The sequence below is a fragment of the Sipha flava genome, unplaced genomic scaffold (genome assembly GCF_003268045.1).
Source record: "Sipha flava isolate LNK unplaced genomic scaffold, YSA_version1 203_pilon_pilon, whole genome shotgun sequence".
Lineage (NCBI taxonomy): Eukaryota > Metazoa > Arthropoda > Insecta > Hemiptera > Aphididae > Sipha > Sipha flava.
In genome coordinates, this window is record NW_020272799.1 from 900369 (window position 1) to 919995 (window position 19627).

General features: G+C 28.4%; 1 protein-coding gene across 1 annotated transcript in view; it reads left to right on the forward strand.

Moving 5' to 3' along the window:
- The window catches only part of LOC112682398 (voltage-dependent T-type calcium channel subunit alpha-1H-like), a gene marked incomplete in the record, with an annotated part of 329779 nt that overhangs the window by 97506 nt on the left and 212646 nt on the right, over positions 1 to 19627 (forward strand). The window contains 1 exon segment of the mRNA XM_025552987.1: positions 7951 to 8122. Coding sequence (XP_025408772.1) covers positions 7951 to 8122 — 172 coding nt within the window.

Genomic DNA, 19627 nt, shown 5'->3' on the forward strand with positions numbered 1-19627 from the left:
TCTGCACAGTGTTTTCATCGTTTTATGGAAATGAAACGTTATAATGTTTTTCGTTTCACGTTTAATCCACTACGTCTGTGAAATATAACGAATTTTTATAAATATTTTGATGTACAAGTATTTTCTCTTCTAAATTTAAGCCAACCGCCAGCGTTAGTGCATTTATTTTACGGAAATTATAACCTGGCCATGGCAATGTGTCATTATGTCCGGTCAAAGTTAGTAGCATTATAAATTCTTTCATGAAAACACTAGATATAACGTGGACATGGTTCAAGTATTAAATTGTCTGACGATATAATTTGTTCGTAACGTATAAATTAGGTATACTAACCCTTGATGAATTCCATACATTTCCGAACCTTTGTATACATAACATAACACTGAGGTATTCGTACAGAAAATTAATTTAAAAAACAAATCAATTGAATATTGAAATTAAATAATTTATTGTAAACTATTTCTGCACACGTTATACTGCTGCAGTTAACGATGAACAATTTTATTACACGATATTGAAACTGATCATAAATCAAGTATTTAATTATAAAATGCACGTGCGATCATTTAGAATTAGTATAGTACTATGGAACTATTTATTTAAATAGTATTATTTCATTTAATATTTTATAAATTATTAAAAATCTCAAATTATAATTGTTGCTCGAAACGGGAGCTATTAATTTGTTGATTAATATCATTAATATCAATTAATATCATTTGATAAAATTTATATATGGAATTAAACAAGATCGTCATAAGAAATGTAAAAAGCTATAAATGTTTTTAGTTCTTATTTTGAAATGAACTGATATCGAAACTCAATATCATACTATAATACGTTCCACTATGTATTATTAAGAATCGCGTTAATCGTAATTATTATCAATCTGTCATGCAAATTTGTTGTAAAGAAATATTTTTAAAATAATTAGATTATGTTGGAAACATGCACGAAATCTTCTACTGAAATTTACCGTTGACCTTCATTGATCCATACATGATTCAAATGTTGCCATCCGTGAAAAAAAAATTGAAATTTTTGAATCGATTGAGGTAATTCGGTACTTCGTTTTTTTTCTATATCAATCACTGCGGTTTTCGGTGATAATCGACGAGAGTGACCGTCGTTACTGCAACGTTCGAATCGAAATAAGATATTTGCATTTCAAAATTTCCTAGTTTGTTGATCGATAACGGTAACAGCAATGCACATAAAATGGTGATTTTCATAAGCGCCATGGATCATTTTACGTTATGTTGCGTCTACTTTGCGGACTTGTTGCTAATGTAGGCAGCATGATGGATCATAAATTTCGTTCGAGAATTCTCTCCCTGATGACTTTAATTCGATAACACAATTATACATCTCGAATGGCGACCGTTCACGAACGCTTACACGATATATGTACCTGGTTTGTTCACGGCTTCCTTTCCGGACAGCCTAAACAAGTTGTTACTCTATTGAACAGCGTCTCTCCTTCGTTATCTGTCTATGTTGCTGTACACATTCCGGTAGCAAAGTTCCGAAGCATTTACGCTTGCCCTTAGAACTCAAACGAGAAATATTTCAACGGTAATTATTTATGTCGTGTAATTTATCTTTTCCGAGTACTACAGTAGTGTATACACGAGATGCGATCAAAAAGTTTTCCGGTGCGTTTTGTTTCCAACCCAATAAAATATATACATATTATAGTATGGTGCGAGCAAATCGTCCACTGAAATAATATATATTATAATAACATTGTCACGGTCGTTGCAAGATTAATGTTTTGGAAAGATCACGGAATGAAATGCAATTTAAGTTTTTGTACGAGCGGTACTCGTTAAATACAAACAGTTAATATTGCCTTCCGTTATATTTTTAACAATTATAAGTGGCGTGAATCACCATACGTGGAACTGTAAACTGGAACGATGTACTCACTTACTGCTATTATAATTGGTACTTTATTATTTATAATATTTTATATGACAATATCACAAGTTGAACATAAACATTTATTACTTTTCAGTACTCCACCGAAAAGCTATATAATGTTTATGAAGAAGTTATAACAGAAGAACCGTATAAAATACTTGGAGTTCAACAATAACAGATTTATAGTAGTAGTTTTAAAGTTTTGAAATAGAAGACAATAATAATGGTGAACTAAGCTAAAATATCTTATTGTAAGCTCTTAAATGATTCTTTGATTGCATTATTTATTTTTATCAAGCCAATTTAGAAATCACAAGATTAATAAAACAGTCTGAACACATGAACATTATTAGTATTATGTAGGTACATCATGAGCCATTCCAATAAATTAATCATTATTTCAATTATGATAATTATAGATAAATTAAAAAAAAATTAAAGTGGGAATGTTACACTTGATATGGAAATAATTGAATAAATGAATAATGTAAACGTTTTATGTTCATTAGTTGTTAGTTGAAATCTATAACATTAAATTATCTTGGATGTAACTAAATATGCAATCGGTTAGAACATTTTTTAAAAGTAAAACAGCACGATTTTGAAAATGCAGTTGAAAAGTTTTTATATTTAAAATAAATGCATCTATATGATTTCTGAAATTGTAATCACATCCGAAAAAGCATCGTTTGAAAAATAACGTATTTATTGTTATTCCCATAAACGAGTTATTGAGCGGGATTCTAACTCATGCAATTTACGTTCAAATAACGACAGATTATGGTTAGATGCATGTATCTACGTACAACACGAGTGTGTAGTTAAGGTGAAAACATAACCGCTAACTTGGTACGTGTTTATATAAGATTGAGATACTACACTCGCATTCAGATGATTGATTTAATTCATTAGTTTATGTTTTGTTTTCTATGGAAGTAGAGTATTACATTATTAACCATTTCGTTTGGCCATTAGACAAGAATCGTTTATCTCAGTTTTACTTTTGAAAAAATATTTGGCAAATTACTTTTGATGACAATTTTCCAAATTTCCGCCTCGATATTACATTTAGCTGTCACCCGAAAAAAACTCAAAGTTTCATCCAATAAACTATGTCAGATTTAAAATTGAGTTTGTTCTTAAGAAACTCATTTCTTTTCAGTTCCTCATGGATTCATTCGTGTCAAAATAAAACTCCGTAATTCGATCCTACCGCAAGGTCGATTCTACTGAGCTCTCCCCCTCAAAAAAAAAAAAAAAAAAAATAAGAATTAATTTTCGGTCCTGGTCCTATTGTGTACTGGAGATAGTGAAACGGTGAATCAGACCATATTCCATACTGTTGTTGTCAAATTTTACGTTCTCAAACGGATCCAGAGAAGATTATGTGAGTAAAAGCTTTATGTAAATTTTGTCCTTCAGATAAAACGTTATCTATGTGATAACTGTCCTGTGCTATGATACTAAAATTTAACTTCATTTTTGGATAGAAAAATTTGAGTTAACTTGTCATTTTTAAGCCGTTTAGCAGACGGTTGTATGAACGTTAGCATTTGTTTTATTGCGTAGGCTTATGAGGTATAGGTGTCCCATTTGCTGTACACCATTATTTTCGGTTAATTTCTATATCATCGAAAAAGACCACTAAATATATTTGTGGTAGTTAACGCACGGCATTGTACGACTGACAGATGAATTTAATTTAATTTAGTAAATTTATCCTAAATTATCTATTATTCGATAAATTGTCTCGACTATATTTGATTTCCAAAACATTGGTCTATAATGTTAATAATCGTTTGTTCAAAACACGAAGTATTTTACACTAAGAAAGATAATTTATGGTGTTGTTAAATCCTATTAACACGATTTATCCTGTCATGTATAATATATTACATATATTTTTTATCGACTAGGTTTTATTGTCTTGCCATTACATTATTGAGCAAGATAAAAATAAACTTAATAATTATTTATGTGTATCAACCTGTCACTTAGTTTTAATATTTATACCATCTAGCTCTTCCACAGTTATCTAAAAGAAACATTAATTTAGCCGCAATGATCGGTGTGTCTGTATACATGGTTTCGGATTTTCGTCTAAAATTCGTGATTGTTTAATCCTTTTCGATTATGAAATTTTCAATTAACATGTCAAAACAATTATCTATATCAATATTTTTTAGTTCAAATACATAAAACTCATCTATACGCGTTTTTATTTTATAATTTATCATGTACACAAACAAATGAAAAATCAAAAGAAATAAGGGCTATAATCCTTGATCGTGTGAAACTCCACAATTGGGTGAGGTGCAAGGATAAGTGAATGTTATTGCTGTATTAGTTTTTGAAACCAATTCACAGATATCGGTTGTAATTGTTTACCGTTTTTTCTCTATTTTATTAATTGTTTAATAAATTGTTGATCAATTAAAAAAAAAAGAAAGAAAAGTAATCCTTTAAAATGTAATAACTAGTACCAAATTTTCATATTTTAATTTCTATTGAGCGATAATTGAATAAATCCTTCTGATCAAAATCGTGTGCAGCATCACAAGAAAAGGAAGTCACACGTCACGTTAAAACCAATACATTTCGCTCAGAATCTAAAGCTATGCCAATTCGCAAGATTATATACCATATTATATAGTTAAATATCTGAGTGGATGAGGTTAATATATATTACGTATTTCGTTTTACTGATCCCCCGTGTAAGTTATAAATCATGATGACGAAACGATGGTAGCAAAAAAATTCGTGGCTCGTAAAACACATAAATTCTAAACGTACTGCACGACCATTGGCATGTTACACTAACGTTTTTCGTATATAAATTACTTATAAATTATGGCATTTCAACGTCGGTAGGTACCCGCTCTGTTGATATTTCATTCAAAGAAATAATATTCAATAATGGCAATATTTTTATTCGGGGACAATTTGTTTGAAGATTTGTTACCGTTCCCGGATAATCGATAAATAAAGATAAACGCAGACGTCGGACCGTTCCGTAATAAATCAATAAGAAACCGTTGTCGGTGCGACCATGATCATCTGCGGCAATGCAGGGATATTCTGGCGGTAGGCTTAGGTTTACGACTCGAGCATTCCTAACTCGTGTAACCGCGTATGTATATATTGTACGAAGTTTTTCGGTTCAACGGATAACCGACTGAAATCTTAAACGGCGATGAACCCATTCTTGTGACCGATGAGAAATATGCGCATATGCCGACACTGGTCACCCGGACGGAAGGGCCGTGGGATCGTAGAAGTGGACGAAATCGGTTTTTTTATATGCTTCGTGTGACCGAGATGTGTTTTATAATAACAACAGTATTGAGCACGAGCAAATACTACGTGCTGATCGGACATTGTAATGAAAAATATAAATGGGAACGGTACAGATGATTTCGAGTTACGTTAGGAATCATCGTGTCGCTTACGTAGCTCATGAGGTAATATTAATAATAGTAGTAATAATAAATGATTGATTACATAACGAAAAGCAGCAGTAAGCAAATCATTAATTCTCGTTTTAGAGTTTTTGACATAATTTCAACGAAACGTAAACACAATAGTTTGTAATATTTTTTTGCGATGCGTAAACGTACAATATTGTTATTCACGTGCACAAAACATTTTTCCGTACAGTGATATTGTTCACGTTTATTTTAATTCTAATCTTTCTATCAGTAGAATAGACCAATAGTTATTGTAATATTTTTTTCAAACCATTTCCATTCAATAATTTAAATGATTAATCCAATTCTGATTTGTTTGGGTTTGTTTCGTGAAAAACTATTAAACTTGGTGACTTATGATATCAATCAGTCAAACCTTAATACTTTCTATACTTTACTAGTTAGATAGTCTCAATAAACGTTTGATAAAATAATATTAATACATAGTATTCATACTTTGTATTGTTTTATTGATATATTAAAAAAAAAAAAAAAAATATTTTACATTTTGTTTTTTAAATTATTATTACTAAGACGGCACATAGTGTATGCAAAATTGATACACACATGCATTTCATTGTTCTATAATGGTATTCATAATTTATAATCTATTAATTTGCTAATCAATTCTGAAAACTTAGAAATTATTATTGTAACAAGTGTAATATTTAACAATATTTTTTAAAATATAAGTAAATTGTATAATTTTTATGGTTCACATCGTTTTAATTTTAAAATGTTTATATTTTTATCTTATAAAAGTGGTGTTGTGTGAATAAAGTATAACGTGTCAATAATCAATTAAATATTTTAATAGTGCACTTATTGCTTGAAATTTATCAAGTAAAATATTAGATTGACTGCGAAACGAATAATTCATTTTTGTATTTATTTTCAGTTTTCATATGTGTTCGCACTCTTATATTATACATTTTATGTACATAATAAACATCGCAACGTTATTATTTTTTTTTTTTTTTAAGAAAGTTGATTGTTTACAATAAATCAAAAGATAATTTTACAAAATTTAAATTTAAGATCAATGTTATACCGTTTTGATTTATTTATAGTGGGTAATTTCATATAATTCTCAACGAGTTATGTTTTGATTTATAACATGGTGGGTATTACATGAATATTATAATACGTGAGTTCACTGAAAAACGACGCAATGTAAGCTATATGATTAATTTAGTTTATGTTATTAAATAATACAATTTATTTAACAAAATAATATATATATACCTATATATATATAAAGTAGCAACAGTTGAAATTTCTGATTTTATGACGATATCTACAAAATAATTAATATGCTGTTGACTTATTATTAATTATTATTATCATGATGAAAAATATGTCACAAACAGCAGTCTGGTATTATCCATAACATCAAAGCTGTTAATTTAAATTGCAATAAAAATCGATGAAGTCACATTGTGACGTTTAATTTACGTTATTTTTGTTACTTCTATATTGAACTTACGATATGCTTTCTCTTAATGGAGATTGTATAGCGTTCATCAATTATTATATTGCCAAGAAACTTTCTACATGAACACACAGGTACTCTGAATCAGCAAAAGTTTGACAATTCTATTCATAGTGAACTGTAACCTTTCTAAAACGTGTGTGATTTTCGATCACTTATCCGTCTAGAGTTAATTAGTGTTGAACGTGGTACAGAGAATAGTGGAATTTTTTCTCTCGGAAAAAATAATCCAGCTTAAACGCAATTCGTTCGTAAATACTTACGTGTGTTAAACTGGAATAGTTACGAAGCCTTGTATAAAAATATGACAGACATATTAAATATATATGTATATACATACACGATTTGTTCTTATTGAGATTTCCAGTTTTAAAAACCGCAGATGCACTTTCACGCTTGATTGTACCCGATAACACTATAATATTAGCATGTAAGGAGTTTATGGAGTTAACTGACGAAAATCACAATCATTTGCACTTAACAGTCAAAAAAAAAAAAAAAAAACAGTCTTTTTTTGAATTCGGAAAAACTATTCGAACATGTAAAGACTCGTCGATATTTACTTTGCGTTAAAATTCTGTATACAATCAACTATGATAAGCTACTTGAAGCCGACGCCGATTCATTTTATTAAACCATTTGAAATGTACGCAAAAGATTCGATGCCCATGTAATAATAATATAATATGTACCTGATACAATAATATAAGTGTAACCGCTGACGGAACGTACACATTACTTGCTAATCAATATAATACCGCGGCGGTCCTACCGTTCCTCGGTAGGTTGTCGTGCATTAAATGTAAATGGATAAAACTGAACTCTTTTAAAGTTTGAACCTTTTGAGACTCGCTGAAGTGTTGAATAATCAGGTTCGAATTCGACGAGAGCAATTTTACTATTCTAAATATTTAACTCCATTTGTTTATTAAATTCGGCAATCGTAGCAAAATAATTATCACTCGTGCTTGAGTTATAAAATATTGATATTGTTTCAATTTCTCCCAGCTATTTATATTCAATAAAATATTAATAGTTTCTCACGACTCGATTTTGTTCCGTTACAGGTATGCGCATACTGGTCATGTTACTATTGGACACTTTGCCGATGTTGGGAAATGTGCTGCTGCTGTGTTTTTTCGTGTTCTTCATATTTGGGATCATAGGTGTGCAACTCTGGGAAGGTATACTTCGGCAAAGGTGTTTCCTGAAACCGCTACCAAATGTCACTTATCCAAAGTAAGATCATTTTTTTTTTTTTTTTTATAAATTATATTTCAACTAATTATTCTTTCGGGACCAAAAAAAGTTACAACTTGGTTGTAACATTACATCGGTTCATTTTTTTTTGTTATATTCATACACGAGTATATTCTCGTAAACTCTATATATAATAATGATATATACTATAATAGTAATTTATTATTATTATTATTATTATTATGCTCAATTATTACATACTCAACGTGTTCTATAGTAGTTAATAGTAATTAAGTAATTCCTCTTACGATGGACATAGACTACCATGGGTGTATTCTAACCCCCACACACAGGGGAAACAGGGGAAAAATTATATATGTACAAAATAAAAAAAAGGATAAATTTGTACAATATACTTGTAATTATTTCATATGTTTTAAAACAAAGCAGAGTTATAAAAAAAAAAAAAAAATTACAATAATAATAACTGAGTTCTTGATAAGGAGACTGCGTTTGAATCGCATAGCGTTCATTAAAATATCAATGGATGTAATGTATAATATTTTCTAAATGTTTTTAAATATTATTAATACAGCATGCAGTGAAAACATTCGTAATTTGTGTATTAATTTTTATTTTTCATATCGATCATGCCGTATAAAATTTATTTTTATATAAATACACGGAGGTTTTATTTTTTCTTAGTTGTTTATATAGCATTATACGTGTGCGAATCGCAGCACTCGGTAACTCACAAGCGTTTTATTGTTTTACGATTAACGTGATATTTTAATATCGTGTCCGATTGAAAATATTTATTTGGCTTAACGTTCGCGTAAACGATCACTATTGGAATGAGTTCTGAATATTATTATGATAAACGAGATCCGAATTAAATAAAAATAAAAATAAATAAATAAAAAAGAACATTTTTTCAGCTGCTTATGTATTACAAACCTATAGCTTGTCGTTTATAACATTATAAATGGTCGAACATGTAATGGGCGATTTTTCCACGATCCAGATGTGTTCATATACGTCTGTACGTAATTTACTCGTACTCATTGCATTATATATTTATAGATGGTGCTCACGTGGGACATAATATAATTTCGAAATCTGTTACCTCTTCAAAGAATCAGGTGACCATTCACCGATGGCGTAAGGGAGATAAAATACATTGTTTCCGGTCGAGTGAAACGTTTTCATACCGAATCCCACACGTTCAATTGATTTTACTAGCATATATTTAAAATATAAAAAAAAAACCAAGTGCTATAGCTGTAAAATAATAAACACGACTTTCAGACAGCCGATGCGCAAATGCAATGCACATGAAAATAATGTAAACACATTGCTTTGGTAGGAATTTGTATTAAAATGTAATAAACTACCGAATATTGATATTATGTATTAAAAAAAAGTACGATAAATTTTAAAATATTTTATGATTTTCATAATAAAGCTTCAACATAACAGGTTTAGGTTAAGTTTTTTAATTTTTTTTTACTACGGTTTTAATATAAATACACTCTTAAAATATTAAATAGTTATTTTTTAAACTCTATCGAAAAACAAATTTTTAATTTAATTTAATCCGTGTAGTCGTCATAGGATAATTATTTTTATTTGTTATCTAAAACGGTAGGCTGGTGGTCATCGATCATTATAATATAATATATATATATATATTATTTGCTATGGTCATTCAGTATAATTTTATAACTTATTTATTTATTCGTATGGCGATTTTATAACAATCAGTTGGCTTTGATTTTCCGGTATTTTTATGTTTATAAATTTGTTATGAATTTGAAAATGGTATTTATTGTTTTTTCTACTAAATATAAATTTCTATTTACTTTTAAGGTTTTTTATACAATTAATTAGTATATTATAATATAAATTTTCAAGATTTCAACAAGTTTAAAAAAAAAAGTTAAAAAAGTTAAAAAAAAAAAAAGTATGAAAACAAATATTTTATCCGATAATGGGTTACTTGATATTTTAGAAAATGATACATTTATATCCAATGAAGATTTCGATTTTGATTCAAATAATGATATTGGCGATTCTTTTAATAATGGTAATCTTAGTTATTCATTTGTTATTGATAAACTCATATTTTTTTCTATAACAAACATGTTAAAAAAATGTCATTGTATGACTACAGGCTTTCAGTTATACAAGATTTATTGCCTGATAACCAAAATATTCCATTAAATTCTAGGAAAAGAAATTTTGATACTTATTTACTAAGAATTTGTAAAAAATGCTAAATATTTTTGTGTTGAGTGTCAAGATCAATCTATTTTTAGAAAGTTGTTTTAAAGATTTCTACAAATCAATTTAAGACTATTCGTTTATTATAATTTTTTTATAGTTTCTATTAATGTATGTATTTATTTTATATTTTTGTATTAAAATCACGATATTATTGCGTTATTTTATTTATTATTTTTATGATTATTATTAATATTATTATACTATTGGTTTTTGAAGTATTCAAAGTTAGTGTTTGTACTATAATAAAATATTTTAAAAGTCAATAAAGTATTATTATTATATCTTATCTATAAATTGTATAAAACAAAGTCGCCCTACGTCTGTCCTTATTACTCTCTTTCAAGAGTAAGCAAGTAGTTGAGCGTGATTTTATGTCTACATTTAAAATTCAAGTGCAAGTGTATCACTTAAGCCGGGAGCTTGCGACCACTTCGACTCGATTATTACAAATTTTTACAAATTTATTTTATTTCAAATTCAGATTAAGAATTTGAATCAGATAATATCCGTATGGAGTTAGTTATTTTATATGAAATTTATAAAACATTACGACACGTAATCGTCAACGTCCATTAGGTAGTATTGTATGTATATCATATGACCGATTTAGGAGCGACCTCCTAAGTATGCACGGACGTGAATTTGTTAATTTCGAATCTTAATACAGTGTCTAAGTACAATTTGTATTACAATTTCAGTTATTATCATTACGATTCTGATACTTGTTATTATATTGATGGTTGTAATACTGGCAACAAAAAAAAAAAAAAAATAAAGGCGCAAATTATATAAAATATATTACTTTATTTTATTCAATAGAAACAGAAATCAAAATACAAGATAAATTCTATAACTTGTTTGGACTATTCTTTCTCAAACGACCTGATGTGGAATATGACTACAGCATTTGTGTCATCATATTAAAAACCGTAATGTTTCTATATATTATAATACACCGGTATCCATATCTACAAGAACCGTACGTGCTGGTGATCTAATCAATTTCGATATGTTTTCTGAAACAAATTTTTAACTCTAAAAAACCAAATTAATGTTACAAATGTAATTAATCAGCGGCCGAAAAATACTGAAGCAACATTCGATCACTCTGAAAACTCTCTTGACGAATACTGTTCTTGACTCCCTACTATATCATTATTTATCGCAAAAAATGGTAATGACAGTAAACTTTACGATGGAGTGGCCTCCCGAATCCGAGCAATACAGTCCATTGCCGTTACCCGGTCATCTCGCTTGGTTAGATTTCGCACAAAAATAAGAGTAGCAACTTCTATAGTCATATCGTAATATATAGCAACTGAAAATAAATACATGGCAAGTCTTGAATGTACCCCATGAGCTTTAATGTCCCCGTTGTGGTGCTATACATGTGCATGAATAAATGTAAAAATCCACTTAAGTATATTATACACTGTCAAATATTATTCATTAATAATATATATTATTTCTGAACTATCTATGATTGCGGTTTCTGATCATCGATTAAATGTTAGACAAAACCAATCCATATAAGTGGTTTGTACACACAGTGATATATATTGTAGAAATGTAATGAATTTAATAGATTGCGAATTAAAATTTCTCGTTTTATTAAAATCACAAATTTCCAATATTTACATATATTGAAATGATAAAATGACATAATAAAAAAAAAAAAATTGAAAAATGTTTCTGAATTATTATTTTAAAAATATATAAAAAAAGAAATTGAGGATAGGTTTAGTGTATTTAATATTTTTATAAAAACATATATGTTATAACACTACCTACTACATTTATCTAATGTTATTTAATTAGGTTTATTTTTTTTTTTTATTTCATGAGGAGGTAAGCATTGTGTATTTAATTATTAATACATAAAAATATCATACACCATGAACAAAGCTTTTTAGTATAATTTGTAAAACAAACATAGAAATAACATATCAATTTTTGATGATAACAAAAAATCAACAAAATAATTAATGAATCAACAAATTAAAATAATTTTTTTGAACATCAACCGAAACTGATTGATATACTTAGACTAGGTTGAATCGATAATTATATCACAGTATCTATGCACATAATTTTACGATTTTAGTTTAGAGAGAGTTAGTTTAGAGAGAGTCGACTGAAACAGAATTTCGGTAAATTGTATTAACGACGTTCTAGGTAAAATTACAATATTATTTATTAGCAGTTGAGATTGTTTAAAAAAACATTATTTAAAAAAAATTAAATTAACTTTTTCAAATATTAAAGCTTCTTAAGCTTAAGCCAATTTGTTGCGTTAATGATAATAACGTTTAGGTCATTTAAGTATTTATAGTTTCTAACTTTATAAAATGCTTACTTTACCGTAATGATAAATATTGGTGTTCGGAAAGATCATCGTGAAAAAATATTACATATTATAATAATCAATGGATACCGCAATGATACGACAACGTTAAACTAACTCATGTCTTATGGTATTACAAGTAAATCGGTTTTACTTATTGAACGTTCCCTGATGTCCAACGTGCAATTGGAATTTCTCAGGACCCAAAAGTAACGACATTGACAGATAACTAATTACGATATTATTTCGTGATATCGACCAATGTTCCGTATTTACTATTAACCATTTTTCACTAGAGGATTACTGAATTATTATGTCGAGCTATGATACTAATGACGATGATTATTTTAGATCCGTCTGCATTAAGACTCAAGCCGTCGTTGTATTCATCTGAAATCCGTATTCTGCACAGATCTGGCAAAGATTAGACTGATGAGAAATCATTAGACACTTACTGCGAAATGTAATGATATTTTTAATTTACCGTAGTTTCGATAACGATACCGGAATTGCTAGTCATATGTGGACATGACATAGAGTGATCGTGAAATGCGTCGGTATTCGGCGTGCAACATATATCGATTAAAATATATCGAATATTCAATTTGTATCATTGGAACAGTCAGAACACAACTGTGGCGTACAAAAAAATGCGTATTTTTCGAGGTCTTAACGGCATGCAAAAAATACCTATAAAATGCCTGATAAATATCTTATTCTATACATCGAATATTCTGTTAAAATAAAATCTACGAATCGTTGTATGAACAATTATTAAACGTTCAAATAGCCCGAATGGTAATAATGTTACTGTTGCTATTCCCGTTTAAAATATAAGCAAGTAGATCAATATTTTATTGAAAAAAAAAAAAAAAATTATAAAATAAAATTTAACTCATAACCATATTAAAGAAAACAATTAAATGAGTGATATGCTGAGAAATGTCATATCAATTGGTATTATGAATTATCTCAGTTTTTTTTCTTTTCGTAAAGTAAACATACTTGTATACACATTGCACTGATCCATTGTGATATATCGAGCGTTTGCTTATTTTCTATATTACACTCGATAACGATAGAGGATCGTAAAGAACCATAACGCATCATGATTTATTGTGATAACATCACAAATGATAGTACGAAAAAAGTTTTGATCATTCTTGCGAGGTAAATACTCATATTTTTTAAGTTTACAAGTTATTGAAATAGCTACGATATTATTTCGAATTGATAATAAACTGGTTTTCCTAAACACTACCGTTTGATTTTTTTTTTAACACGTCATTACCTGTTAAAAAACAATAGTTATGCCATAAAAATGGTATTACTCAGCGATAACAGATTACGAATAAGTTCAACTGCTGGCTAACAACACTACACGTTGCGTATCGAATCGGGTCGTAAGTGATTGTACTCCGCCACCACAGAAAATATCTTAATCTCGGAGAATGAATTACACTTTTTTCCGTAATCGAATGTGAGGTAAAAAACGTTCCGCACCTTAGTCTCAATCGCATGTTATTGATTGTTACAGTAGCTCACGCACCGGAAATCTTTAGCCCACGTAAATTTTTTCTATGGCCCTCAAAATACTTTTCAATCTAACTTTCAAAATCAATAATTTTACAATTCAAATAGTAATTGTTATGAATAAATATAAATTATTTAATTTTATTCGGAATCAGTTACTAAGGACCACCGATTAACGTAACACATAATGATTTTGATTTTTGATATCAACAATAGCATTGCATTGCAGTATTTATTCGACGTTAAAACTGTATTTTTTTTTGCCTAATATCTTAATTTTGGATACATATTTCAATAAAAATCAGAATAAAAATGACTCGCGTGAGTATTTATTTTTACCAACCTAGCAATATCTTCTCGTTTTGAGTGGAAAATGTTTACAATTTGAAAATAACGAATGATCTCTCAACAATTTCTCAATAATGTTTCGTTGATTTGACTCCTATGTAACGGATAATCGATTTATATATTCGGTGCAATAAACTGCACTGATTTCTCAATGTTCTGAAATGTATTTTATCATGATTCAATAATTACTTTCGGTAAATAGAGATTTATATCAAAATTCTTGTATAATATATCTACTGCGATTAGGATTCGGAATTCCTGAATAGTTAAGAGGTTTTGTTTTACGATATTCCCTATAATAAATTACAAAACGTGCAACTTCGATCACCTTCCTCTCATTTTTTGCTTACAAATATGTACGTATAATATGAACAACAAAACAAAAGAATACGAAGACTATAGTATATTATGATTTTTTTTCTATAACCATTCTTAACAGTTTTAAAATAATTTATGTACGTGGAAAAGTTTGTGACAGAAAATTAAGTTACCGAACTTGAAATTATTGTAAATATCTTTTTGTTTCGAGAATATTTCTAAAAAAAAGTTTTACCTATCCTAAAAAACTTTGATTCTACATTACAATATAACATTTGGTTGTCCATTCAAATTTGAAAAAATCACCTGAAAAGTATTCACTATTTTTATATATGTTAGAGCTATTGGTTTATTTGCTATAAAATCATTACATATTATAATTGAAACTTGATGATATTTATTATAATTATTACCATTATAAAAACATTTACAATTACAAAAATAATTCTCTGATTAAAAACAAAATAAAATAAAGAATACATTTAGTGGATATTTAGCTTCCAAAGACTTTATATATTCCAAAAAAAAATGCCAAAAAATGTCTGTTTTTTCAAAGTGGATTGTTACAAAATTGTTGATTGCTGTTACTAAATTATAATTCGATACGTATCATGAACATAATTTAATTATGATAACGAAAACAATATTTTTATTTCTTTGTCAAATTTAAATTATTTTAATACTGAGTATATTTTTTTGAGTGGTATAGTGAACTGAATTCAAAAAATACAATATATTTTCTTTATTAATTCTGTTATGCATCTCGGTATAAATTTTTGTTTAACAAGTTCGGTAGTGTTTTAATGAATCATAATTAAGTTATACCTATACAGTAATTGTTATTGTTTCATTTTTTGAATTAAATTAAGGTCTGAACTCATTGTTATCCGCAGTCTCTGAAAAACCTATTATACTGGATAAATATGTAAATGTGATATTTTCTATAGAAATGTGGTTTATTTATTTTTAAGTATTTTATTCACTGCGACTACATGATATGCTGTTTATATGAAATTTTACGATTGTATAATTGTTATTTTTTACCTTATTTTATTTTACTTTTTTTTTTATCAGACTCATTAATAATTGCTTTTCAATCATATTGAATAATATTTTAATTGCGGTCGTAACCTACTCAGTCATAAAAATTTACTGATTTATACACGAATATAAACTATTATATTGTGAAAATTTCAACAATTGAGTTTTATTTAAATCAGATAAGAACGAAATATACGAAAAAATAGTAAATAATAGATGCTTTCTGTAAAAAATTGCGATCAAACATTGAAGAAAAAACAATGTACTCAACAAATGCGATACATATGTAAAGTGCAATTTGTCTTAAACAAACTTTAACTCATTGAATTGAAATACGAAAAATTATGCGAAGTGTTTCGAAATTCATATAATATTTATTTAAAACAAGTCTCATTCATATTGTCGTAAAACTAAAAGTTCATGTTATAACTCCATTGTGTTTTTTTTTCTTTTACGAATGTTTTACGCTCGGTTTTAAGAGCATCGTATTGTATTTACACTTAGTTGACCATGTATAAATAAAATGTATGCACGTCCAAAATGTATTTTCCCGTATCTGTTTTAAATTTATACGATTATCCTAATATTATTATAAAAACACGGAGCCTATGAAAAGAATCGCACAACAAGAGGTTGGTGATTTAAACTTTATACATCATAAAATATGTTAATTAAATTTCTTTGTTCGTCCAATAAAGCTAGTGTATCTTTTCGGAACGGGGATCTTCCCTTCCTTCAATTTAATGAGTAACTATGTTCAGTGAAATTATAAAAAAATGCGATATTTTATAATACGGAGGGAAAAAAATACTCCATTGAAAAGTGAAGACTGTCAGTATAAATTCATGAAATTATTTCTAGGTCAATAGTGGCTTTCGATGTATTTCAAGTGGACACTTGTCTCTTTTCTCTTCAATATTATTTTTGATGATATTACACAATTTTTCTTTGATTTTTGGTTGAATCAGAATTATTTTATGTTTTTAAATTAAATATTTGTTAATAATATTCGTATTTAAACACGCACATAATATAATTAATGATTTTAAAATATATTTTACCAAAAAAAAAAAAAAAAAAACAGAAACCCTGGAATAATTTTTTTAGCAATAAGACTCTACTGATTGTCAATAGATTAGAATAGTTCATCGTAATAAATATTTCTTAAATTCACAGACGTTTCAGTAGTGCACTATCAGGATGTCGTGTGGGCACGGTTCGTAGACCACCACGTTAAACGATTGCTTTCGGAACAAAAACTTCAGACCCGATCAGGAAATAATCGTAACAAAGTTATATAGTACACTTAATATATGCTCTTGTTTTTATTTTACGAATGTATAGCTTATCGTATAAGTAAACAATTTTAAGGATTTAACTTTTTCACAAACTTCTTATCGAATTCATTGATTCGGGGTGCCGTTATTTAAGAAATATCGTATTCCCCCGTTCTGTGTGCAATAGGATTATATTCGTGTTAGGTGGACGACGATTAAGTAGCTCGTTTATCTTCCCTGTAACACGAACAACACAGTGTACATTTTTCATGGCGTCATGTTTATTCTGTTCCGTTGTAACCAATAGCTGCTATTGTTATTATTTCAAATTCAAAGAGATAGAAAAAAAAATCGGTCACCGAACCCGATAAAATAAATGGGGTTCCGTTAACTACGGAGTCTGTAAGGTGATTTAAAATTTAGATTGACCACGTATAACTTAATCGTATTTACCTATAGAATAAATATTGCTAACTAATTTCAGATATTAAAAGAAATAAAAATCTATGATTATTTCAATAAATTTTCAATATAATAAATCATGTTTTAGCAACTTGTCAGATAACGAAATAGACTGTCTGTCCGAGGGATAGTTTTAATATATTATTGTTTTGTGATAAATTAAAACTATTTTAAATGGAATTATGTTTTATGTACCAAATTTTTTTTTCCTTTTTTTTTTTAGATTCCTATACAACGATTCATTTTTTTTTGTAGTTAAAATATGGTCGGATTAATAATTATCAGTTGATATTTTTAATCCTGTGTTAATCTTAATTACGAATCGTATATAATAACATTCAAAAACAACATCTTATAAAAATAAAAATAATGATTTACAATTGGTGAACACAAATAAACAATACACTTCTTTATAATTTATGGACAGAATAAGTTTGTACAAAAGTTATCAATTCAATAACTTTTACTTATAATTATAACTTTTGGAACAACAAAAAGGTAGTTTAACGATTAATTTCATATTATATTTTCATTTTCTGAAAATGATAAATACAAATTAACAATAAACAATAACTTATCAAAAGCCAACAAAAAGGTAATGTTGTTTGAAAAAAATTATCAAAGATACGTTTATACGTGTTTTTAAAGTAATGCACAACATTGTCTTATTAGTGAAAAATCGATTTTTTTCTGATATTAGCTGTTTTCAGAGCATAGGTTTTATTATTTTTTTATTAGTTTGTAGTCCGTTATACACTGATTGTGAAATTGGTCCACATATAGATATATTTTTTAAGTATTATTTGTGATAGGATTACAACTTTTGTGTCTAGACAGTTTAATGATGGTGGTGGTGTATGCAAATATCGGAGTACTGTGGTGAGGTAGAAATCAATCACATTTGCATTCAAGAGTATAAGTTTTCAATAATTCTAGAACTTGGCACTAATGTAAAATTAAAAAGAAAAAAAGTCTTGTTCAGAAAAACAATGGCACGCGATTATTGATATGTGAGATTAAAATATTCGTGATGTATTTCCGTAGAACAATACCGAACCGTATCGGGAGACATACATATCTCGCACACCGATATATGGTTAGGGCATGATATTGAATTATTTATAGTAAACGGACGTTGCACATTTTGTATTTCTATTGGCGGACATGTACAAATACGAGAGTACTATTACACTAAGCAGACAATAGGTGTACCTTTCGTGACTTTCAAACCGTAACTGTAAGGTTGGTACCCGAAGGACAAGGCGTTCCGTAGCAGTCGGATTGAATAAAAAACACCGAATCAAAAGCAAATACCGACCGTCTTTGTATTACGCGAATATATCACGCAGTGTCGATACTAGAATATTTTATCATTTACCGCTGTATGTAGAATAGAACATAATGGGTTGTTCGTTTTAAATTAATTTAAATCAGAACCTCCTGCAACGGCAACCAATTTACAAGTGATCACTAGCGGATCTATAATTTTTTTATACATGGTAGGTGCTATTTTGCTAGCAATGCACCTTAAGTACTGATGTTATACGCCACATTGTCACGAAAATCATTTCATAATTTGGAGCTTAAATTGTCCGGAAAATCAATGGTGATCATTTAAGCATTTCAAATACTCTCTAGAAAAAAATTAGATACTTTTTTATAAATACCCGACAAATCGAAGATAATTTCTCTTTTGATTACCTAGTCAAGATAAAAATTAGATTAACTTTTGTAATAAAGATTTCTGACATCTAACTAATTTAGAGAATATGAAAAATGAAATGAAATCCCCGGAACGGTGGATACTTCAACTTCCAATGAGATTGGGTATTCTGAACCCGCCAATGTACGTGACTATGTTTTTCGTTTTTTTTACGCATCCTTCGTCTTGCGTAGGAATGCCCAAACTTTTTCGTACTCAATTAAATCACACGT